Source organism: Quercus robur, chromosome 5 (assembly GCF_932294415.1).
Source record: "Quercus robur chromosome 5, dhQueRobu3.1, whole genome shotgun sequence".
NCBI classification, from domain to species: domain Eukaryota; kingdom Viridiplantae; phylum Streptophyta; class Magnoliopsida; order Fagales; family Fagaceae; genus Quercus; species Quercus robur.
In genome coordinates this window covers 2,956,993-2,982,750 of record NC_065538.1, presented here as the reverse complement: position 1 = coordinate 2,982,750, position 25,758 = coordinate 2,956,993, and the positions used below count along the sequence as shown (strand labels likewise).

At 32.8% G+C, this 25,758-nt stretch overlaps 1 protein-coding gene across 2 annotated transcripts; it reads left to right on the top strand.

The window, feature by feature from the left end:
- The first annotated feature begins 10,985 nt into the window (after positions 1-10,985).
- Positions 10,986-24,998, top strand: LOC126724832 (3-oxoacyl-[acyl-carrier-protein] synthase II, chloroplastic-like). 2 transcript variants are annotated; one of them, XM_050429230.1, is made up of 13 exons: positions 10,986-11,836; positions 16,377-16,582; positions 16,659-16,862; positions 17,019-17,120; positions 17,226-17,321; positions 18,064-18,109; positions 18,184-18,263; positions 22,858-22,926; positions 23,057-23,145; positions 23,398-23,548; positions 23,631-23,711; positions 24,433-24,492; positions 24,702-24,998. In XM_050429230.1, the coding sequence occupies exons 1-13, from the start codon at positions 11,506-11,508 to the stop codon at positions 24,822-24,824; spliced, it is 1,638 nt and encodes a 545-aa protein (XP_050285187.1). In that variant the 5' UTR covers positions 10,986-11,505; the 3' UTR covers positions 24,825-24,998. The 2 variants fall into 2 exon arrangements, with proteins under 2 accessions (XP_050285187.1, XP_050285186.1); XM_050429229.1 differs by having other exon boundaries at positions 17,010-17,120.
- The last annotated feature ends 760 nt before the right edge of the window (positions 24,999-25,758 follow it).

The following is a 25,758-nucleotide window of genomic DNA, read 5'->3' as shown; positions in this document are numbered from 1 at the left end:
CCTAAAATTGCGTTTGGTTAAGCCCAAAACGCAACTTTTTGATAAAAATTGCGTTTTGGGAATAGGCCAAAAACGCGGATTGAACGTGGAAATTTTATGGAGCTCTGAGGGTCCATAAATGAAAACGCGCACTGCGCGTTTTGATGGGTTACCGTTGCTAATGATGAAATTACAGAAATACCATGAACAAACACTACAAATCATAACAATAAACAATCTTTCTCTCAAACATCTCTAAACTCAAGCATAATCAGATTACCAGAATACAAACTCAAAAACACAGTTTTAAAATTAATCAAATCATAACAATAAAAGCAAAAAAAAAAAAAAAGACGAAAGACAGAAGCCAGCTGACCCATCTGGACTGGGTTGGGGACGAAGATGAGCAACAGCACGAAGATGAGAGCTCCCTGGAATGTTCTTGAATGAGGGAGAAAAGGAAAATTTTCTTATCACAGAGAGAGTTTTGGAATCAAGTAAAAAAAAAAGAGAGAGAGAGGGAGCTGGAGAAAGAAAGAGCTCCTGGAACGTTCTGATGAATGAGGGAGAAAAGGAGAGTAAAAGAGGGGTAGAGATAGTTGACAATGTGTGGAGGAGAAAAAAAAGAAATAAAACCTATGGTTGAAAGTGAAATGGAAAAAGGAAAAATAATATAAAAAATAAAAAATCCTAATTGAGAAATGCTACTGTAATATTTTCACAATAAATTTTAAATAACAGATTGTTATTAGTTAATATTGGTTAGTAAAAAAATAATTTCAGTTGTGGGTTCAAATTAGAACTAGTAACAACTTTTCACATAAATTTTGTTGTAAAAATATTGCGAAAAATGTTGTGAACGTAACACTTTTCATAATAAATTTTACACAGTAATTTGTTATTGGTTCTCATTTAAACCTACTAATGACGTTATTATTTTTCTTATCTACCATTAACAACTTGTCATATAGACTTTATTGTGAAATTTTTGTAAAAATGTTGTGTCCATAACTTGCATTAAGAGAGATAATTAAAACAAAAAATTCACTTATATATATATATATATATATATATCTTGTCCTTTTTGGTAATTTATAACTCAAACCTCCACTTTTATAAGTGCTAGCCAAACACTTAGCTTTTTCAAAAAGCACTTTTTAACAATTTTTACCAAACACTCAGCTTTTTAAAAATGCACTTTTTCATTATGCACTTTTTGAAAACTCCACTTTTTCATTATGCAATTTTACAAAAAGTTGAACCAAACTCACCCTAAATCAAAAGCTAGTGAGGAACCTTTTGTATGTAATGGATACTTATCTACACCAATAAGGAAATACAAGCAATACACATCTCGTGATCTATGCAATTATTGCCAGGGCAATCTCATAAGCACTCCTCTCAACCCCATATCTTATGCATTCGGCACATGCATTTCTCTTATAAGACTTTCATCAGAGCTTACTACTAATATTACTTTTATTATATCCCAATCATAGCAAGTCATGTTAACAGATGTGAAAATGTTGTCCCTCAGATTTATTTTTGTTAATATTCATATTGTGTCATTCATAAAATAGATAAACTTTAAGCAAGTACAGGCATTGCATATGGACATAAGACAGATATACAAGCACATATTTATATCATGTCATACTTGTAATAGTAGACAAGATGACTTAGAGATGATATGCTTATTTTTAATTTATCTTTTTTATTAAAAAAAAACTATTATTTTGTCATTTTGTGTGCGACCAAAATCCTCTTCTTAGTGGTTAACTATGCTAAATAAGATAAGGGTTACAATTAATTTTATTATGGGTTAATATTGATCCACAATGGGAAATTTGGATAAGAACACATCAATGACTACATAAAAGATGCATAGAAATGACTCCTTTTATTTCAATCTTATGGATCATGTTAAAAAAGTTTTTTTCAAGAACCTAGATCCCCTTTTTTCTCTATTTTCTCTCCCCTTTCTAGTTTATTCTTACTCTCTGGTATATTATGTGTTGTTTCTCTCTTCTCTTCTTTCTTCTTTGTATATGATTTATCTCCTTCTTTTTCATATTTTGTCCCTGTCCTCCTGGATAACTTCCGGTGTCCACCTAGATAATTCTTGTTTTATCAAGCTCTTTGTTCCTTGTTCATCATGAATGGAGACTTCTGGAGCTTATTTTAACTGTTCAAGCTTGTCCTTTTGCATTAAATACGATGGTGCCAGGTAGGTGATCTTCATTAATACAGAGGTTACTATAGAATCATCAGGAAGCTTTAGAAAGATTCCTTAGAGAAGTTTTCCTTCTTTAGGATTCTACCTCAGTAGCTTGGACAGGCTTCAGACATGACCTCAGTTTTTGGACTTGGGATTTTGCCTTGATAGCTCGAATGGTCTTCAAACCTATGGATTGTGACCTCGGTATTTGGACTTGGGATTCTACCTCGATAGCTTGGATAGTTTTCACACCTGATCAATAGCCTGAGGCTTGATATGCATGGGAGGGCTCATTGTCAAAATGGGTCAGTCAACGTTGGGTTTGTTTCCATTGTTTGGGCTAATGTTAAACAGGCCCAATATCCATCTTACTACACTTAATATCCATCCCACTACATTTTGCATTAAAAACAACATAATTTCTTTCATAGAAATTGTATTTAGATTTTAAACAAAAAGTAAGTGGTGCAAAAAAATTCATATATTTTGATCAACCGAAAGAAAGGCGCAGTTATAAACTTTGGAGAGGAGTAGAGAGTGGGACCAATTATACACTTTAAACAAACAAAAATGTCAAGTTGCGAAGCTCATTGATGACTCGGTCTAAAGATAACCAAAAAAGAGTTCACTTTAGAGGGAGTGGAATGCTTGGCATGTAAGGTACCGCCATATTAGTAACTTCCCGTGTGACTTCCTTTCCAATCACATTGCCCTCCCAAAGGAACCCAAAAAAAAAATAATAATAATAAGAATCCTAAGGATAAAAACGTTAACACTATGTTTGGTTTGAGAGGAAGAGAAAGATAAGGAAGAGTGTAGTGGACCTTTTTGGTTAAATCGGGTTGGGCTGCCTCCTGCGATACTGGGCCTAAATATTCTGAGTAAGGGAGTTGAGACCAGTCCAACTGCAACTCAATTTGGTCCGGCTTGTGTGCAAACTATACCTCGTCTGCCAGGAGCACACTTACGGCAAGCAAAACTGTTTCAGATGAGTCGTAGCAGACAGATATGATAATAATAAGATAAAAGAAAATACTTTGACTTCTTTATTAAAGTATAAATAGATAATCCCTACTTAAGAAAAGATAATCATAATTTAACAACAATTATTTTTATAAGAAAAGTAAGGGAAACAAGTGGGTAGTATATAGGTTAATTAAAAGAGGAAAGAAATCAGATTAAATCTGATCCGCAAGACCAAAACCAGAGAGGGAAGAACGCCTCTTCTCAAAGTGAATAATCTCCTAGGGAGATCTTGCCGTAGAAATTAATCACTTTGAGAGAAGTAGACCTGAATGGTTGGTGCACAAGAGAACTCTTTATTCCCGGCAGAGAGCAGGACTTTGAGAGGAAGAGAGGGAATCAACCTATTGGTGCATGCCTGCCGTTTTAACCCTCTATCTTTTTCTTTCCTTCTCTTTTAATATTCCATTTTCTTATCTTTTTTCTTTCTACTTCTTTTTCTTAATACTTGTTTTCTATTTCCTTGTTTTTGAATTCCTAATACCGTGGTGCTTGTGTCATCCCCCTCTTGTACATGGCAAAGGCCTCTTTATAGTGCCTGCCGTGACCAAATTTTACTATTTTAGCCCTTAACCACCTTTGTGTGGTCTGAGTATACTTGCCGACCACCATTGGTTCGTCTGTGTACCACTCCCCATCACCAGACAAAAGAAAACTATTTTGTTTATTTGTCTGCCGTGGCACCCCTTCCTGCTATGGTGTGGGTGCCTTCTCTCTCCCTATCCCTCATGGCATGCATCTAGTGGTTCCAACTTAGCTTTATTTCTTTTGGGTGGTATGTCATCCCAGCAGGACACTTCCCCCAAAAGAGCCCAAGCAGGAACCTCAAAATAGGTTTTTCCCCTCTCCCCACCGCCAAACCATACCCTCTTACCTCTGACCCATGACCTCACCGTGTCCTGTATTGGCTGGATATAGGCTGGTGAGGTCTGGGCCTTACGCGTGCCTCTCTTCCATGTATGTCCAAAATCTGTCTGCTGCTCATGCGTTTGCCGTGGTTGGCCTACACAGTCTGCCGTCCGTTTTTTACTATTTTCTAGTTCCCCTTTCGTTTATGGCTCACCCCACTTAGGGGCTGGGCCTTACTTGACGGTGGGCTTTACCTTTCTTCTGCCCACCATTTTTCCTGCTACCATCTCCTGCCATATCACTCTATCATTCCTACTGCGAAGTTGTTTGCCTCAATCCTACTGGGCCTCTTTGCGCCTGCCGTTTATTCTTCTCCCAATAGCCCAGTACGGCCATTGGTTCTTTTATTACATCACTGGCGGGCTCCTATGTCCCATTTGTTTTCTCTTGGGCATCCTTGGCCCATTTGCTTTCCTTGGGCTTCCTTGGTCCTTTTCTTAACTTTGCATTCCCATGGGCTTTTATTGAGTTCTTTGGGCTTCCCCGGCCCAATTACATTATCCCTCATCCTTGGGGTTCATAGGCTTGCCATCAACCCCTTACTTTCTTTGCTTTCATTACTTTGGACCTGCCGTGGTCCATTCTCACTTTTCCACATCATATACTGCCCATGGTTTGATTTTTCTCTCTTTTCGAGCTCCTTTAAGCGCATTTACCCCCTCAAGGCCCATTTGTTTATCTCATGGGCCTGTGATCCATTATTCCTACCGCTTGGGCTTAATGGGTTTTCTATCCATTTGCCAGCTCTTTTCTGTCTGTGTTGCTGGGCTTCTCCTTTCCACTTGGGCTTCCAAAATGGCCATCAACAAAGAGAAATTAAGTTTTTTCCGCTATTTGAATAGCATGATAGAAAAGAAAATGGGTTAAATTTGGTGGAAAATATATCACTCGAGCAGGCATTTTGTTTCCACCCAAATTGGGTGGAAATTGAGAGAAATGCCCATTAAAAAATACATTAGCTGCAATCTCTAAAAAAAAAAAAAAATACTGCAATTGTTGACTTTTAAGGGCTTTAAAATTACTTTTCTACCCATAAATTTTTGTTACTTTATTTACTTTATGAAAACATAAGGGCAAAAGCACACATATTTTACTTTTCTATCCTGATATGCATATCAAATCATCCATATAACGAGCCAATGAATAAATACCATGTGGAAGGAGGTAGAACCAACACATTACATTCACTCCTATTACAAAGTTTAGGCTTTTTTTTTCCGTAGTGGTATTCTAGTTATATAATATATTATAAGTCTGTTTAAAAAACTCTATATACTACTTCTGTGTTTGTGTATTTAATAAATATTATTGTTTCTTAAAAAAAAAAAAATAGAGATGTTTATCCCACATTAGTTGTGTATGTTAGAGTTTCAGTCCTTATAACCCTATGTTACTATTACAAAGGTTAGACCATTTTGTAGTGGTACTCTAGCAATTTGGTATACTACATGGGTGACTTGGTACGTTTGTTATAAGAAATGCTTCATTTAAGTCATGACATCGTGGGTTCTAGTTAAGTCTCTGATGGTTGAATAAGTAATCTAAGGTTTAATCCCTGCTTACACCAAAATTTGATTGGTGTCTTGATCTGATAATAAAGAAACATTAGTTAGAAAGGTTAACATGATCTTATTACGAGAAAATATTCAAAAGTATTAGAAGCAATAAACATATATACAGATTTCTCATATTTTCAAACAATCAATTTTGGCTCCTTATCCTATCAAAAAAAAAAAAAAAAAAAAAAAAATGGCTCCTTATATCTAGTCTTAAAGGTTACAGGTCTCTCTTCCACAATCTTACATGAAGATCTATCTCCAAAGAGGTACCTACCTATTGGACTAGTTTCCTTATCCCAAGCCAAAAAAGAACTAGAGTTCATATTGAAACACAATTTAAGTATATATGGGGATTGTTGAGTCTTAGGCTGCGTTTGTTTGGCGTAAAAGCATTTCAGGAAATGGTTTTCCAGGTCACCGTGTGTTTGGTTGCGCATGGAAAATAAAATTTTCCGGAAAACCATTTCATTTGACCATGTGTTTTTACGCTTTGACCCGGAAATTGGTTTACAATTTCATTTTCACTTCAAACCATTTCTGGACTCATCAAAGCGCAAAGAGAGAGAGAGAGAGAGAGAGAGAGAAGAAAGAAACTAGCTCACTCTCACAGTCACACCGATCCACCTAGAAAATTTCTCTCCTCACTCACTCTCATCACTCACACCAAGCCCAAGCCGAAGGACGGAGAGAGCTATTGCCGATGAAGCCCAGATCCAGTCCCCGACCCACGACTCCGTCGGTCTGATCGCGTTGCCTCAAACCCATCTCCGATGAACCTGGTTTGATCGTGCTCGCTTTCGCCTCCACCTTGCGATCTCGCCTCTAGATCGAACCCAATCGCCTCTACCGCGTGACCTCACCTTCGCCTCCGCCGCGCGACCTCGCCTCAACCCAGTCGCCTCTCTCTCTTCCTTCTTCTCTCAATTTGACCAAATTTGATGAATTTTTTTTCTGGGGTTTTTTTCTTTTGTGTTTCTGTATTGAGGAATGATATTATATATTTGTTTGGCAACTGAGAAAATGTGTTTTCTATGGTATTTTCAAGAACACAACCAAACACCAGAAAATATTTTTCAAAATTTTTTTTGAAATGCAACCAAACACTTGAAAATATTTTCATTTCCCGAAAATATTTTACATCTGGAAAATATTTTACACTGAAACAAACGCAGCCTAAGACTATTAATGCACAACTGATTTTAGAATGGTCACCAGATCTTTGTTTTAACCCAGAAGAGGAGGAAGACCACTCCAAACACAATGGCCACGGGAACCCACTTCCAAATCAAAGCCTAAAATTGAGATTTATAAGCAGATAAGTAATTTTTCAAAATACAGATAACATGAGAAACAAAAATGCAGATACATGAGAGAAACAATGCAATCTAGAAAAGCACATGGCAGCCTGAATGAGGCTAACAAAGCAAATGTCATGCATCTTTTCAATATAACACACATAAATACAATAAAGAAATTTTCTGTTATAAAGGTAACTGTAAGCGTACTCAAAGGAAAATTACTCACGCCAAGCTCATAGCAATAGCAATATTACAAGCCTGTAAATATGAATCTTTGCTAGGAAGGGTCTCGTGTAGGTCTCATTTCATAAGACTTGCAGTAGCCTTGTATTTATATTCAATTCTAAACAAGACATCACGACTCAATAAGCTGGAGCCTGGAGGCATGCACTAGTAATTTATTTTACATATAGCTAACAATAACATTTTATTAGATATAGATTTTTTTTTTTTTTCTCAATTGACAACTTTTAATGTTTCCTATGAAAACGTCTATAATTCAAATCCATCCCCATTATAACTATTTAATTATTAATAATATAAAAAGCAATTAATATTTACACGTAAAACAATTCTAAGGGGGTTTTTAGTACTATACTCAAAACCTTGAAAGAATTCATATCTTATGTAAACCATATGGTAGTAAAACTCATTTGAATAGCCACACGAGTATTGAAGTAAAACTTGTATCGCCTAAATTCACCTCCAAATCTAGTATGAGAATTCACATATGGAGATACAAAATGCATTTTAGATAACAATGTAGTAAAAAATTATCAAAAACACTCTCACTTCCTGCTATACATCATTGTTCAATCTTTTACATATTATATAGTGTGATCTAAATATACACGATTATTGTATCATTGTGTATAAATTTTATATTCCTCTTTTAATTAAGTACTCTCTTTCTTGAAGAATAGAATATAAGGTGTATTGTAAAGCTTGTAATGAAAAATAAATAAATCAAATTTCTTTTTTTGGAATAGAATGAAATTTTTTTAAAAAAAAATTATTAATTTACATCCCACTATTTATATAAGATTTACATTATAAATTAAATATTTACATTATAAACTAACCAAATATATTGAAAGTTAGCAGCATAAAAAGTGATTGGATTTGTGAATGAGAAATACAAGTTTCCTATATTCATAGGAATTAATGGGATAATGACAATACAGACATTAGTCTTTTTAGAATGTGGTTGTAATGCCCTTTTCAGCTCGTGGGAAATGACATTGTAGACATTAACCTTTTTAAAGAGAGTTATGTTGGTGTCATAGCTTATGGCACAACTTGTGGCACAACTCACCAATCACAACTCGTCACATGGGCGAGTTGTGGCACTAGCATAATTCTTTTAACGAAGGAGTTTCACGTGGAGAGAGTGGTTGTCAAAGGCTCAAATACGATTTTAGCAGGCTTCGCAGTCATTGATCGTACACGTGTATAATTTACATGAACCTGCCACACTCCAAAGTCCAACAATTGTCCTTTTTCAAAACCGGAGTTGAATGCTCCATATAATTTTGGGGCCATGCCCCAAATATTTTGAAAAACCTTCTAACAATACCCTCTGTGGGGGTTTTTTCCCCGCACACTTGGCTAATTCAAAAAATGTGTGTATAGTATACAGATAATAGATTGTGTGTGACAAATACTACATTTTTTTTCCTTCTTCTTTCTCAATTCTCGTATCATTTCTTCTCTTTCATAATGCATTCTATGTTGCAAAATTCTTCTTATTTCTTTTTCTTCTTCTTTTTTAGTGCTATTTTAGTTTAATTTTTATTTATTTATCTTATGATTTATGAATTTATTTTTTATATAGTTGTCTAATCTAGTTGAAATTAAATTCTATTTATTTTATGGTTTCTTATAGTGATTTTATTTTATTTTATTATTTATGTGGATATTATTTCTTGTAATTGTAAATATAGTCTAGTTTTGTTATGGACAAAATTTAGATACAGTATCTTAGGTACTGTTCCTTAAGTTCTTCTCTCAAAATTCTACCATGTGGATATTTAATTAAAAAATACACTTCTATTACAGGAGAAAAAATCCACAAGATAGAATCTTAAAAAGGGAACCTATGGAACAGCACCTAAGTACTATACCTAAGTCTTGCCCTTTTGTTATATACTGATATTAATTTCTATGAATGTAATGGACTTATGATTTTTCATAAGAATTATAGAAACACCAGATAAAAAATGACCTTAAGATGCTTAATCGAGTGTTTAGCTTGTTAGTATTTTTAAGTGTTGATAAAAATTACACTGATAAGAAATTTGGATAACAATAATCTTGCAGTATTATAAATGCGTTATGACTTACTTTGGATTTAAGATTTTTTTTTTTTTTTTAACTAATGCATAAACACATGTATGCATATATGTATGTTATGGTTGGAGTTTTTCTCTTGCATTACAAATCAATATGATAGTTTTACCTCACTCCTACAAACAAAAATTCCTAACTACGCTCCTGAGTATATGCACTCATTGTCATTGACAATCTCCACTTTGCTAGGTATGCTCTAATAGCTATGATGCATGGGTACAGATATTGGTATGGGTACAATATAGGTACAGGTATAGGGAAACAATATTTAAAAAAAAAAAAAAATTAGAGCACCATACATAGGGGATACGTATATTCATAATTTATTAAATATATTTTATATATATTGTTAAGCATTTATCTTTATATTGTTAAGCATATATTAATTTAACAGCAATAATGAATAATAAAGTGAATTCATAGCTATTAAATGATGTTTGGAATACAAACCAAGATCCAAAAGACTATATAAAAGATAACTAAGCGTTCAATATTGAAACCAATATATAAAACATATAAATAAAAATTCTTACAATTTTGGACCATCTTTCACTATTGAGGATGGGGTTAGAATGATATCTAAGTCATATCACGGATATATCCTAGATGTATTGATATATATATTTTTTAATGATTGGATATATATTTTAGAGATATCTAGTATGATAGTTATCGTATAGAATATCCGCGTATTCTAGATTAATAGTACTCACTTTCTGCTATCTGGGGCACTCAACCTTACACAGCACTTTGGTACGTCTCTTTCGTCCCGCGCCCCCCAAAAAAAGAAAAAAAAAAAGTACATTTAAAGCGTTGTCATTTGTCCTCAAATTATTCATAGCTTCTATCTACTGTGCATTTCTCTTCTTCTCCAAGGTACTAACAAAAACCCACCTCTACTAATATAAAAAAACGACTGTTCTTCTCTGTTCCCATTGCATTTCTTGCTTGAATTTGTTGGATTGGGATTCGGTGCAAATGCAATTATAACATGCAATTCACCCAAGTCCTTCACAGTTTTTTTTACTTTTCTTTATTTTTTATATATTTTTTTTTATTTTAACCATTTTAAACCTCAACCATCCATACTAATTGCATCAACAATTGCACCTAATTGCTATCCGAATTTGTCCAAGTTTTCAAGTTTCCATATGAGTAATGACAGATTACTCACGTGAGCTGTCAGGCCTTTCGGGGATGATAACATTGCAGACATTACTCATTTTAGAACGCTGTTCAAATGTCTTTTCAGCTCGTAGGAAATGACAATGTACGTAGAGTGTAGACATTAGTCATTTTAATGGAGGAGTATCACGTGGAGAGAGTGGTTGTCAAAGACTTAAAAACAATTTCAGCAGACTTAAATGATCGTACAAATGTGTATAATTTACACGAACTGCAGACCAACTATTGTCCTTTTCGGAACCGGACTTAATGCTCCATATAATTTTTGTACTAGCATATGCACTAATTGTCAACGACACTCTTCATTCTGGAAAAATATATTATGGATATATGAGTTGTTGGTAGGTCCCACTCAATTGTGAGAAAGTCTCTAAGCCGACATCCCACTCAACTGTGAGAGAGGGCTTATATACTCTTAAAGGGTATACCTTCTCATCTACTAATAATAATTGACACTCTCTGCCATCCAGGGCACTCTTCCTCACACAGAACTCTGTTACGTCTCTTTTGACTCTGTTTTCCCCGCAAAGTACATTTAAAGCGTTGTCATCTGTCAAATTGTCTCACTTTCCGTCTTCAGCTTCTTTGTATATCGCTCAAATGATATATTCATAGCCTCTATCTACTGTGCATTTCTCTTCTCCTCCAAGTAATGACAAAAACCCACCTCTACTAATCAATAGAAATGACTGTTCTTGCCTGCTTCCATTCCATTTCTTGCTGAATTTGTCAAAGTTTTCAAGTTTCCCATCTGGGTTTTGGACTTACTCAATTGGGTATTACATGGTTGTTTCAAAGTTAGCTTCTTTGTAGCATTGTTGCTCTTCTTCCATTCCATCACTTGCTGAAATCTTTATCTGGGTGTATTCTATTTTGGTCTCTTAGATTGTAGTTTCTTACTAAACTTTCAGGATTCTCAGTCTTCATCAGCGTCTTCTTGCTTCTTTTTGTTTGTGAGAATTAGTGTGAATTCTTGTTACCTCCAATGGCGACTTCTGCTGCAGCCCCTCCTCTCTGTACATGGCTTGTGTCTGCCTGCATGTCCGTTTCTTATGAGAAACACTACACTGATCCAAAGAGACTGAGCCCATGGACAAAGAGAAAGAAGTTTGATTCAAAATGCATTAGTCGTGGTGGTGGTGATGCTGATTTTGTGAGTAATTTGCTTACAAACGGTTCTGGAATTCAAAGTTCTTGTCTCGCATTCGAGAAGTGCAAGGAGTATAACCATTCAGAAGGGCTGTTTGCACTTGTAGGATCTCAGACGGCCTGGACTAGAAAGCAAAGGAGCATAAATCGTCCTGCTGCAATCTCTGGTAATTGAACGAGTACCTTAGACGTGGCAAAACGGAGGTTCAGGTTTGGTTGGAGTCAAAAGTCATGTCATTTTAGGCAAGTTAAAAATGGTCCGGTTAATCGGGGGCAGGTTAGGTCACGTGGACCCATAATTTTTCATAGTAACTTTTTATATATATATATATATATATATGGATTTTGCTTATGTGTGGCATAAAAACACACAATAACTAATCATTTTTTTTTTAAAAAAAAAATTCTTGGAAATTGAAACTATTTTTCAATTTTTGAAAAAATATTTCTAAAAATAAATAGCTTAATTTATGCCTTAAAGACACATATTAACCGGGTCCTCTCTCTCTCTCTCTCTCTCTCTCTCTCTCTATATATATATATATATATATATATATATATACACACACACATCACACTTCTTTTCTTTTTTAAGTGTGTGATGAGGTTTTTTTTTTTTTTTTTTTTTGGGATCTAATGTTATAATTTTTCTTTTTTAAAAAAAATTAAGTTTTTTTTTTTTTTTAAGACATGGATTAGTAATAGAGTGCCATATTTTGTAAGTATTTTAAGTGAAGTTGAAGATATATTTTTACTGAATTGTCCTCAAATTTTTTCTCTATTAAACCTAATTTTTAAGGGTATTTCTGAACCACATAAAAGTACAGTCTAAAAAAGAGAATCCTCTTATAAATAGTATAGATATATATTAGTTAGTTGTAGTGGCAGCAGGGACAGAGCAAGAACTTAAAGTTAGGGGGGGCAATTTTTCTGTTAGTTGCGTACGGTGGCTTTAGCTTCTGGGTCAATTGCTTAACAGCTAATGAATTTTTTTTTTTTTTGTGTTTTTTATGTGTGTATCTAGGTATGGACAAAATTATTTTGTTTAAAATTTTTTAAAGGATCAAGTTGTTTGTTTTAAATAAAATTGGTTGATTGAGTTTAATTGTTTTTAGCTTTACTATTGGTAATTTTTGTTGTTGAATAATTTTTTTGGGCTTGTTTATTTTGCTTTAGATTTTAGATCTGGCCTTTAAAATGAGGAAAATGCTAAAATTACTAACTTTTTTTTCAAATTATTAATATGGTAAGTGGTTATTAGTAAGTAAAAATGAGATGTAAGTAATGAGCTCAGATACAAACCAATAAAAGTTTACTACCACAACAGTTTACTACCACAACAGTTTGTAAAAATGTTATAGAAAATTTTGTGACTAGAGTAGTACTCCTAAATGAATCAATGATAATATTAAGGGGGGCAAAGTGTGATTTTGTAGAACAAAATTGCTAAAATTGGTGACTATGTATATATTAATTAAAATAAAAAATTAGGGGGGGTCATTGCCCCAACTAGTCCAAGTCTCCCTCCGTCCCTAAGTGGCAGTAGCAGAGCTATAAATTTTTTAATAATGTTAGAGATACAAACATTTTAACCAAAATTTTTACAAATTGTTGATTTGATGAGTGATTATTGGTAAATGAAAAAATGATATTAATGGTGAGTCTAGATGAAAATCAGTAAGAAGTTAGTCACATCAACAATTTGTAAAAATGTTGTAAAATAATTTGTGGTGTAGAATTATTCAAATTTTTTTAGGGGGACCAAGTTTTAGAGATACAAATTTTTTTACAAATTATTAATGTAATTATTAGTAAATGAAAAAGTGATGTTAATAGTAAGTTTAGATGAAAATCAGTAAGAAGTTAGTCATATCAACAATTTGTAAAAATGTTGCAAAAAAATAGATTGTAGCAGTGGCATTACTCAAATTTTTTTTAGGAGGACCAAGTTATATATATATATATATATACTTATTTATTTATTGCTTATACATGAAATGTTAGTAATTTTGATTTAATAAATGATATTTTCTTATATAAACAAAAATATTTTTATCAAATAATCGTTTACATCTTTGCAAAACAAAAAAACAAAAAAAAAAAAATCAAAACAAAACAAAAACAAAAAAGTAAGTCTTGACTTGTCTAAAAATATACAAGTCAATTTAATAAAAAAAAATATATATATATATATATATAATATTAAATTATATATGGTATACATTAAATACTCTAGTTTAATGTGATCTATATGACATATAAGAGTAAGTTTAGGGAATAAAAAATGCATTAGTCAATTATATAAATGCACATTTTTTAGTAAGAGAAGTGATACGTCCATAACATTTTTACAACACTTTCACAACAAATCTCATAAATGGTAAGTTTTTATTGGTTCTAATTTAAATCCATAACTTAAATTACTTTTTTACCTATCCATAACAACCAATAACAATCTGCCACTTAAGATTTGTTGTGAAAGTATTATGAAAATGTTATGACTATAGCATTTCTCTTTTAGTAGTATTCTAAGGGGGACCATTATTGAAATTTATGTCTAAAAATATTTTTTTTACCAAAAAAACAAGAGGGATGGAGGATTTTTTTAAATTCAAGGGGTTCATGCCCCCATAGACCCCCTCCCTCTGCCCCTAGTTAGTTGTTAAGTCATGCAACTAATCATTTGATATAAAATGTATTATTTTGAATTCATCACTCATATCAAGAAGGAGTTCAGCTCAACAAATTGAAGCTTGTTTAATAATTATAAAATTATACAAATCCCAACATTGCTAAACAAAACAAAATATCACAAACACAAAATAGTCTAGTCTACCATTTGAAATCTAATTAAGACAAACACACAAGTTTTACTTTTACACAATATCAACATTCCAAAATATAAAAACAAAATTACAAATACTGGCCCTATAGAATAGCTAATTTGATAAAGAATAAAAATATATATGAAATTTACAATCTTGAAAACTAATTTTATGATTTAATATCTTGAAAAATAATCTAATATTTGTGTATAATTTTAGATGCATTGTGGTTGACACTATGTTTCAATTTAGGAATATACATCAAAGTTTGATTGTTTAGTTACTTATACATGGAATATTTTATGAACATCATCATGTCATTGTTAAACAACACACACTCCAATCCATGAAATATCACTTTTTATTATGAAAATCCATTTATTTTGGTTATGAACTATTAAAAAATATGTCTAAATATCCATAATTTATACTAATTTTATTGATATACTTTAACTTCACTCTTATTTTCACACTTATGAATTATTCTCATATACATGCCTATAATTTCAAATATATGTTTTTAACTCTACTGCAACCAAATTATCTTGGCATGCACTTTATCATTTGATATCTTAAAATCATTACTTATCGCATTATTCAAGCAAGAAAAATGTATCAATTATTCATCTTTCAATTCATTTGTATTCAATTAGATAAAAGTCTCAATTGATTTATATATATATTTGAATGGCATTATCCAAAAAATGTTTTTTTAAATTGAAGAATTTTTTATAAAAAATATAATAATAATAATAATAATTAGTGCATTATATTTGTTAATAGAGTTTGAGTTGTGCATTGAAAAGTCAATAACAAACAAATAAACCAACCATGTCTTAATTTATTTATTCTTCTTACCAAAAAAAAGATTTTTTTTTTAAAATAGGTCTTGTCAAGGGTTAGCTTGGTCGAGTTGGGTTATCTGCAAAAAAAAATGTCAGGTTACAGGTCAACCCATTTTTACTTTGGGTAAAAAAAAAAAATGGAACTCAGGTTGGGTATTTTCCTTAGGGTTCAAGTCGGGTCTACGAATTTTGCCATGTCTACCCATGTTAATCAAAAGTGATATAATGCTTTTGATAGAATTATGGTTAAATGATTAAATTTACTATTTGCTAACAGCTTACACAACTGTTAATTTAACATGATATCAAAGTATAAGGTCTTGAGTTTAGTCTTTGTCTTCACTTTACCCTACTTGTGTTTGTGGGCACTAGTTTGTGTATGTGTGGAGATGTGCCTCTAGAATTCTTGGTAAGTTTTTAAATTTCTACCTTCCAGTGTCTGGCATTAACATTGGAGGGATAAGGAAAGCTAACATTTATGGGTTTATTGTTTTGGTTGTGTAGATACTCAAATGTAATGCTTTGTATCTAAAAAAATGCAAAGTTCTGCAATTTAGAGTGCGAATTTGGAATTCTTGATCAGTTTGTAAATTTTAAAGCTCAGCCCACATCTAAGCTACTAGGGTTTCGTGCCACTTATCATACATTATAAAAGAGACCATATAGGTTGAAATAAACAAGATAGAAAAGTGCTTCCTATTTTGTATCTAGGGTTTCTATATCTAGAATTCTCTTGTTTCTTCTATCTTTAGTTAAGTTTACTACGAATTGAGTTATTTAACGTGTATACTTTTATTATTTGATTGGGATTGATAAGGTCAGGTTGCTAGAATTTTTTTACTGCGAAACTAATTTGTTTTATTGGTTTTCTTAAGCGATCATATCTTTTGTTATATTTATATTTTGTTGTACTTGATATTGAAGGTTGTTGAATTAGTCTAAGCTTTCTAATAGATCTAATAATCAAACTCAGCCTGTTTTTGACTGGTCTAAACCAAATTATCAAACCTCAAAGATTAGATAATTTTCTTTAACAGTTTCAGGCGAAACTGTGGTTGTGAGACCTGCAGATGGGGTTACAACAGAGAAGAAACAGCTTACAAAGCAGCGGCGGGTTGTTGTGACAGGGGTGGGTGTGGTAACCCCAATTGGTGATGAAGTAGATGTCTTCTACAATAATCTCCTTGAAGGTGTTAGTGGCATAAGTGAGATAGAGGCTTTTGACTGTGCTCAGTTTCCAACGGTAGATCTTCGTTGGCTCAGTTCCATGGTAGTAAATGGTTGCCTCTAGATGTTGACTCCAGTTATCTTTCTAACAGAAAATTGCTGGTGAAATCAAGTCTTTCTCAACAGATGGATGGGTCTCACCCAAGCTTTCCAGGAGGGCAGACAAATTCACACTTTACTTGATTACCGCTGGCAAGAAAGCATTGGCAGATGCTGGGATTACAGAAGAGGTCCTTGGAAAATTAGACAAACGTAGATGTGGGGTTATTGTTGGCTCTGCACTAGGAGGAATGGGGGTAAGCATAAGCTCAGATTATTTGTGACACAAAATTGACTGTAGTCTTAGTAGTTGCTTTAAGATTTCAAATTTATTTCAAACCCATAATTATTTTTTATCAGTTATTTCTTCTACTACATGTATTTTTAAGAGAAATTTTAATCAGACTTTTCAGGATGGTATAGAAGCATTGAGGGTTTCGTACAAGAAAATAAATCCTTTCGGTATACCATTTGCGACAACCAATATTGGTTCTGCTTTACTAGCGATGGATTTAGTAAGTTTGATGCCAATGTTTGTAGAAATTTAGGGATTTGGGACAAGTCAACATCATATGTTGCTGCTACAACCTTCTAGCTGTTTCTAAGTTAGCAAATTGCAGGGATGGATGGGCCCAAACTACTCAATTTCTTCAGCTTGTGCAACAAGTAACTTTTGTATACTGAGTGCAGCACACCATATTATCACCGGTGAAATTGTATGTGCATGCTTTAGTCTCATTAAATGGAATTTCTAATAGGATCTTACATTGTTTTGGGAGCTTGTTTGAGAGAATAAAACAGATGAATTTTACTCTTAAATATTTATTGGAAAATTCTTTCTCATTTTCAAGTGTTTAATTGCTTGAATGTAAAATGTGATCAAATTTGTAAAATAATTTTTGTTAACTATAAAATTTCTTATAAAAAATTGTAAAATATTTTACCTTTAAAAATTTGGTAAAATATTTTACAAACACACACAGTGACTTCCCCTCTCCCCATCTGGTGGCTAATTCATTGGTCTGATGGGCTGGACAATTGGTATCAACAATCCTTAGGAGCCGCCACTCCAGTGACCAATGTCAGATGTATGGTGGTCGAAGCTACTGCTTCTGCGACTAGTGATGTCTATTCGGTGGCCGGAGACACCACTTTGGCTACGGTCACCTATGGTCTAATCACCGGACATCTGGTTGCAATGGCTTAGCCACCAATCTTGGTGGTTTGCTTGAAAAATTTTACAAATCATACCAAACAATATTTTACATGTAAAACTTTTTTCTTCAAAATAAACAGGGTGTTTCCACAAACAACCCTCATCAACAAACACTATTTTGATGAGAAAGTTTAGTATTAATGGCGGTCCTGATTATTTTTCTTCATTCTTTCGAATAACTTTATCTTATTCTAAAATGAAATTAGGCCAAATTCTGTTATCTGATTAGTGAAAATTTCCAGGACGTTATGCTTTGTGGTGGATCTGATGCAGCAATTCTTCCAATAGGTATGACACATGCCTTTCTCATTCTGGATTTGATTTGAATATTATGTTCTATACATTGTGAATTGATACCTCAGGCTTGGGAGGTTTTGTGGCATGCGGAGCTCTTTCAAAAAGGAATGGTGAACCTACCAAAGCTTCACGCCCCTGGGATATTGTATTGCATCCAACTTCTATCTTTTTATGGTTACAATTCTGCTTTTCATATTACAAAATCAGTTTCATGACCTCTTGTTCCAAATGTGAATTAGACAGATTGCTATATTTATCTTAAAATAGGAAGGTATTTTATATAATTAGTCATCGTGATACATGGGAATATATTATTATTTTGAAATATAGTGTAATATATAATTTATTCTCTAAAATTTATTGAAGATAATTTGGTTTCCTTAAAAATTGAACTTTTTATTTTTGATAAATAAGAAAATTATGTATTGAAAAAGTTACTTTATGCAAAAAGAGCATAAAGAAGACACAATACAAAAAGGAAAAAATGAATTAATTACTAGAGAGAAGCTAACTAATGAACAAAGGGAGCACATCATTAAATGTGAGTCCCCAAACTAGTAACTAGTCCAACAGAGAACCACTAAAAAAAGCAAGCAGTTGATTTCCTGAACTTAAAAATTGAACTATTTCTAAAAGTATTTTCCATTTCTCTATTTTTACAAATATATCATTATATTATTTTGGGTGTTTTGTTTTGTTTTGTTTTGGAGGAACTTGAGTTTGTTTCATTGACATATTCTTTTTAAAAGTACTTTATGTTATTCAAACTTTTGTTATAGTGTATTATGTTTTCCTTTTTATTTTTTTTATACAACTAAACTTTTTTAAGTTTCAAATTAACTATTCAAATTTCTCATTTTCTTCAAAAGATTATGTGATAATCAAACCTCATTACAAATGTACAATTAATATTACTCAAATAATTGATAGACACGTTCAAATACATAGTCATGCAAATTATATTTTGAATTTTTGATATAAACTCAAATTTTAACTTCCAAAATATCTAAGAATTAGCTTAAATCAAAATTATAAGAGAAGGAGCGAGTGCATGTGATGGGGAACTCAAAAAACACACCACCAAAATGTATTAACCTAAAGTAGAGATACAAAAAACACCACCAAAAAAAAAAACACACACACACACACACACAAAATAAAGAATAAAAATCGAGAGATAGGAAGGGAATAATCACATTTTTTTGGGTGGCAATGTGAGAGAAATAGCAAATCAATATATATATATATATATATATATATATAAGTAGAGACCTCATATGGAGAGCATGAAGTTTTGCCATGTGAGGCACTCTATGAAAAGAATTGAAATACTCTCAAGCCACATCAGAGAAAAGAAAAAATTTAAAAATAGGGAGTAGGGGCCCCTTATTTCCTTTGATTCAATGTTTCAAGACTAATTTTTGTTACATTTTTTTTTTAAATGTTTTAAGACTACTATTTGTTTTATTTGATTCAATGTTTCAGACTTTTCCTCTCTCTCAAAAACAAAAAACTATTCGCATTTTTATTCACCCTTTTCACTTCTACTCCTTTATATACACATGCTCACAATCCTTCATGACATCTAATTTCGAATACACTCCAACAAAAAACGATGTCATTTACCTTCAACATTTCAACAACGCCTACATAACTCTAGTATTGTGGTACCATTTGATCCTAACCTGATGAGTAGGCTATGACCAAGGAAGCAAGCTTGCGTTTTTTATTCGGTAATGGTAGCTTACGGTTTTGATGTTGAAGTCGAACATTGTGGATTTTGTAAAGGTTGTGATTCGCTTTGAGTTTTTAGGTGTTTGAGATTTTGGTTTGGGAAAGTCATAAATGAGTTTTTTTTTTAGAACTAAAGAAAAGAAAAAGAAACATTTTAATTGATTATTTATGAAATTAGTATTTTTTTTATATTTATATTTTGTGTTAGAACTCATTATTTGTAGGTGTAAGGACCAACAGATCTAGCAACCTAAGCCCACTTAGAACAATGAGTTGTACAGTTCAATTTTGGCCCAAATCAATAAAATTTGTAAGAGAGAGAAACAAACAACAAGAGAAGGCTCTACCCGAGGATAAAAATAAGGAAGAAAGGGTTGATGTTATAGAATAGATGAACAAATGTCTCCTTACAAGCCTACCCAAGGAAGCCAATGTTATACAGAAAGTTGCACTGTTCACTCTCTTCTCTCAATATTATTCTTCTTGTTTCTTTTTTCTTTTTTGATGCTTGTGTCTGGATCCCTCTTCTCTGAAAACCAACTTTTTCTTCTATACTTCCCCTTCCTTTGCATTCTGACCTTCCATCTTTACCTCCAAGTTTCTCCTCGTGACACTTGTCCCTTTAAACATTTGAAAAAGGTGGTAGATGGAGTTTGCTTAGCTGTGAATTACACTGTTCAGGTCACTTCCTCATCAATGCAGTTGATAAAGCTGTTGTCCACCATTTAATGTGGAGGCAACAGGCTACTCCTAACTAGAAACTTCCCCTACTCTCACTGATTCTCTCTTTTCAAACCATTCTTCTCACCTGGATCGCCTCAGAGTCCTTCGTCTCATCCCCTCCTCTTCTCAGGTGAATTTCCTCATCGGGTATGTGATACCCTCATATCAAATGGAGTTTGCTTAGCTGTGAATTACACTGTTCAGGTCACTTCCTCATCAGTGCAGCTGATAAAGCTATTGCCCACCATTTAATGCGGAGGCAACAAGCTACTCCTAACTGGAAACTTCCCCTACTCTCACTGATTCTCTCTTTTCAGACCACATTTCCCACCTGGATCACCTCAGAGTCCTTCATCTCATCCCCTCCTCTCCTCGAGTGAATTTCCTCATCAAGCATGTGATAACCCCATATCAATACTGCGACTCATTAGTCCCGTCCTCGGTCCTCAAGCACCCACAATAGGTTTTTTTTATTGCTCTTTTGTTTGGTATGAGCCATAATAATAAAAATAAAAATCAATTATGATTTCAAAGTATTTTCCACTATTTTTTAAAGCCCAACTAAAAAAAATTAAATTTTGATAAATTAATGTGTTTTTAACCAATTTCTCTTTATTTAATCATGTTCTCTTTATATTGATACTTACAAATGATTTCCTTAATTTCATTGAGAAAATGAATTGGGAGTTTGCAATTGAGGTCTCCATATTTGGTTGTGAAAATAGAGTGGTTGAGGAAGTGTATGAGAAGTTGCTTAAATTTATGTAATTTTAGGATATAAAAGTATTTTATGCTTTAATTTCTTATTTATAGATTTCAAAATCATTTAATCAATTTAATAAATAAAATCTACTTTTAACAGTAAATATTATAATATGTTATAGTCTAATAGTGTTATACAATTTTTTTTAATAAAATATAAATTAAGAAATCAAGATTCAAAGTATTCAACAATATTGTGAGTAAATATAAATATTATACAACAAAATAAGTATTATATGTAGGTTTTAATATACATAAAATATTATTTCAAATAAAATTGTAAAATAGTTTGCACATCGCACAAGACATCATATAGTTTATATAAAAGAAGATGAATTGAAGAGTACTCAAAAGAAAATGTATTGTTATAAATACCAAATTATCTAAGTTATACTATGTAATAGAATAACATTATATCATTATATACTATATAATGTCATAGTATAACATTTATCAATTAAAGAAAAGAAAAAAAAAAAAGATAGCAAAATTAAAACACAACCAAATTGCATTAACCCAAAGCACAGTTCAACACAAAAATTCATCAACCAAAAGTAGAGATGCAATAAAAAATTAAAAATCTACCAAAAGTAAAGAAGAAGTATAATTGTAAGGTGAAAAACTAATAAAGAGAAAAATATTCAAAAATGAGAAAGTAAGAGCATTCACATCAATCTCCTCAAAATTTTAGCTAAATTAATCCCAAAAACTTAACTTTTTTTTTAATTTAGCTATTCATATTTTTTATACACATATCAAACTTAATATTCTGTCTTATACTTCATTTAAATATTTTTTTATCTCTCTCTCATCTCTCAGTTAATTTTAATTTACACAAATCACAAGCACCACAACCAGCCACCACCGCAGCACAGCCACTCAACAACCACCACGGCATGACACCACCACCATTGCACCACCATATACAACAAAAACCAAAGCCAAAGCCAAAATCCAGCAACATCCGAAAGCCAAAGTTCTCGTGTGTCTCTAGTGGAATGTGTTCCCTGACCAGGTCTTGTACTTTCGATTATACTTCCCTACATTCAATGTAGTTCTATCTTTTATCTCAAAAGAAAACAACTAGATTATCAAACCCAACAAACCCAATGAATCACATACCCATAAAGAATACTTTCTCTGCTTACACAAATTCAAATGACAAGAACCAAAAATTGACATTTTTAAAGAAGGCGAACAACCACATCTCAACCCATTAAAAGTCATAACAGAGCATTTATTAATAAATGCTACGCTTCATGTAAGAATATGATAGTTATATAATATCACAATGTTCGTTAACTAGCTTTCCTTGGAAAAATATAAGTCCAATATTTTCTTAACCTCTTCTTTAGAGAAAGGGAAGACCAAAAGTTTGATTTTTTTTTTTTTTTTTTTTTTTTTTTTTTTTTTTTTTTTTATATAAGAAAATACCCCATCTAATTGCTGAATTGGTTTGAACTATTCTGTGACACATACTTGTAAGTCATGACTTGAGATACAATTTTGCATATGAGCAGAATAGGGATGGGTTTGTTATTGGAGATGGTGCTGGGGTATTGCTCTTAGAAGACCTAGAACATGCTAAGGTATATCTGTAAAATTAATTTCTCTATTTTCCCTAAATGCTCTTGATATTTATATGTTTAGTTTTAGCTTAAACCCTTTTGTTTTCCCTTTTTTTGGGTTAATTGTTCTTATTTCTTATAAATATGACAGAGAAGAGGTGCAAAAATATATGCAGAGTTTCTAGGTGGAAGCTACACTTGTGATGCCTATCACTTGACTGAGCATCATCCGGATGGTAGGTAGTCAAGTCATTCGGATTACCTTGATAATGCTGGTACTTGTGAATTAGCCTCATCTTTTCCTTTTGACTGTTTCTATATATTTTCCCCTCTCCTGTAGTTTTTTGCTGTCAAATAAGCTGTCCATTAAAATTAAATACAGCTATTCTTCTATGAGACACAGCAAGCAATATGTGTTTTGGCACCTTATATTTGCAGAGTGCATTTGATCCAGATAAAGTTCTTAACTTACTTTTGCCCAAAATCAGGTAGTGGCCTTGCTTTTTGCATAGAGAAGGCCTTAGTCCAATCTAGGGTAGCTAAAGAAGATGTAAACTATGTAAATGCATATGGTAGTTCAACACCAAGAGGTGATCTGAAAGAATACCGGGCCCTTATCCATTGTTTTGGCAAGAATCCAGAGGTATAATGAAGGCAAATTTCTTTACTTCTTATTATCAAATTTACAATATGACATTACTTAGTTTGAGTTCTAGTTTTTGCAGCTAAAAGTGAACTCTACAAAATCTATGACTGGTCACCTACTAGGTGCCTCAGGTGCTGTGGAAGCTGTTGCAACAGTTAAGGTAAATTAGTTTCTCATATTGCTGAAACCCCCTCATATGAGATTTGAAAAGATAGAGGCCCATCCAAATCTTGTAGATGGTCTTTGCCTTACAGAGATTAATTGTACCCTATAACAGAAAGCCTATGTGGCTAGTTGCACCAATTAGTGGGTTGTAATCAAGAGGAAGTTCCATGTTTCTTCCCTTTTCTTTTTTTTCTTTTTTTTCTTTTTTTTTTGGCTCAGGTTATTGATGAGTATTGATCTCACTATTTTGCAGTTTAGGGAGTATTAAAAATATAAAAATAAAAAATAAAAAACTTGTAGTTTAGGGATGTAACAAATTAAACCCCATAGTTTCTAAAGTATACTAAACGTTATGGTTAACAAAAAAACAAATTAAACTGTGTAGTTTCAAAAGTAGCAAACTAAACCATAGGGTTTCAAAAAATAATTAATTAAACTTCTGCCCATTTAAGTGGACTGATATTGTATTGGGGGTTTAATATTGGTTGAGAGTTTAATCTATCACTTTGTTTCTATACCCAAAAAAAAAAATGTCACTTTTTGAAATTTTAGGGTTCACTTTCTTACACCCCTAAATTATAGGGTTTAAAACGTAATTTCTCAAAAACAAAATCCTCCTTGATAGGCATTGATGCCCCTATACATAATTTGATGGGTTTCCTTCCTTTCTATACATCACTATTGTCCCTAAAGTGAGATTTAATTCTCAAATGCAGGCAATACAGACAGGATGGGTACATCCAAACATCAATCTTGAAAATCCTGATGAGGGCATGGTATGCTTCTATAATATGGTTTCTTATCAAATCTAATCAGCAAATAGTCTATCTTTTTAAAAATGGATTTCTAAGCATTTTATCAATCCACCAACACCATTTTTGTTTACATGGGGCTTGAAAGGATATACTAGGAAGTAGGAAGGTCCATGCTTTTAGAAGCTTGAATTTGTGTTAACTTGGTTTTGTGCTATTTGAATTTGAATAAGGACATGAATGTGCTTGTCGGCATCAAGAAGGAACCTTTGGACATAAAGGTAGCACTATCTAACTCATTTGGCTTTGGAGGACACAATTCATCCATCTTGTTTGCACCTTACAAGTGCATCTGATGTGTCAACTCAACCTGAAATTATTCGAGGGTTGAACAAAATTAGAGTTGCTAAAGCTCGTATTGATATTTTTGAATTTGGTGGGAAATCCATTCTATGATTGTACAAATGCTAATCAAACCTAGTGGGCTTATTGGATGACTATCTAATGGAGATGCAACTACTTTGATTGCATTGATTAGAGTTATTGATTAATTAATGATAGTGTTTCTAATAGATTTTTCATACAAGTGGGGGGTGGGGTATTCAAGTCCAGTTTCTTGGCGGGGAAAAGAGACATTTTGTTGTGCTTCAAATGCTTCAAGTTATATGATTGTACAAATGATAATCACGCAACAAATATGGTTTGGACAACTAAATCAAAAGCTAGTGTGAACGATCACCCTCATAATTTTTAACTAGTTCACCCATGTCTCAAGCACCCATAAACCTTCCTGCTGTGAGGCACCCATTGTATGAAATGGGTGCACTAGATACTTACCTGCACCAACAAGAAGGAAATACAAGCAATACACATCTTTTGATCTATGCAATTATTGCCAGACGTAGGGCAATCTAATGAGCACCCCTCTCAACCCTCTACCTTATGCATTCGACATATGCATCTCTTACAGTGTGAATCCATCCATATATAGGTAAGATAATTATTGCTCAATTCCTCATTTTTCCACCCCTCCTTTTTTTGTGTACTTCATGCTCTTTCTGGCATAAACTAATGTCATGTAATTACACACTGCGTCTTGAGGTCAAAAAAGTATCAATCGTGAAATGCATATCAAATCATCCATATTACAAGCCAATGAATAAATACCATGTGGATGGTTGGTATAACCAACTCTAACAAAGGAGTATAAAATTTAATCACGACATTCACTCATTAACTTATATAACACTGTGAATTGGTATGTTTGTTATAACAGATGCTTCTTTAAGT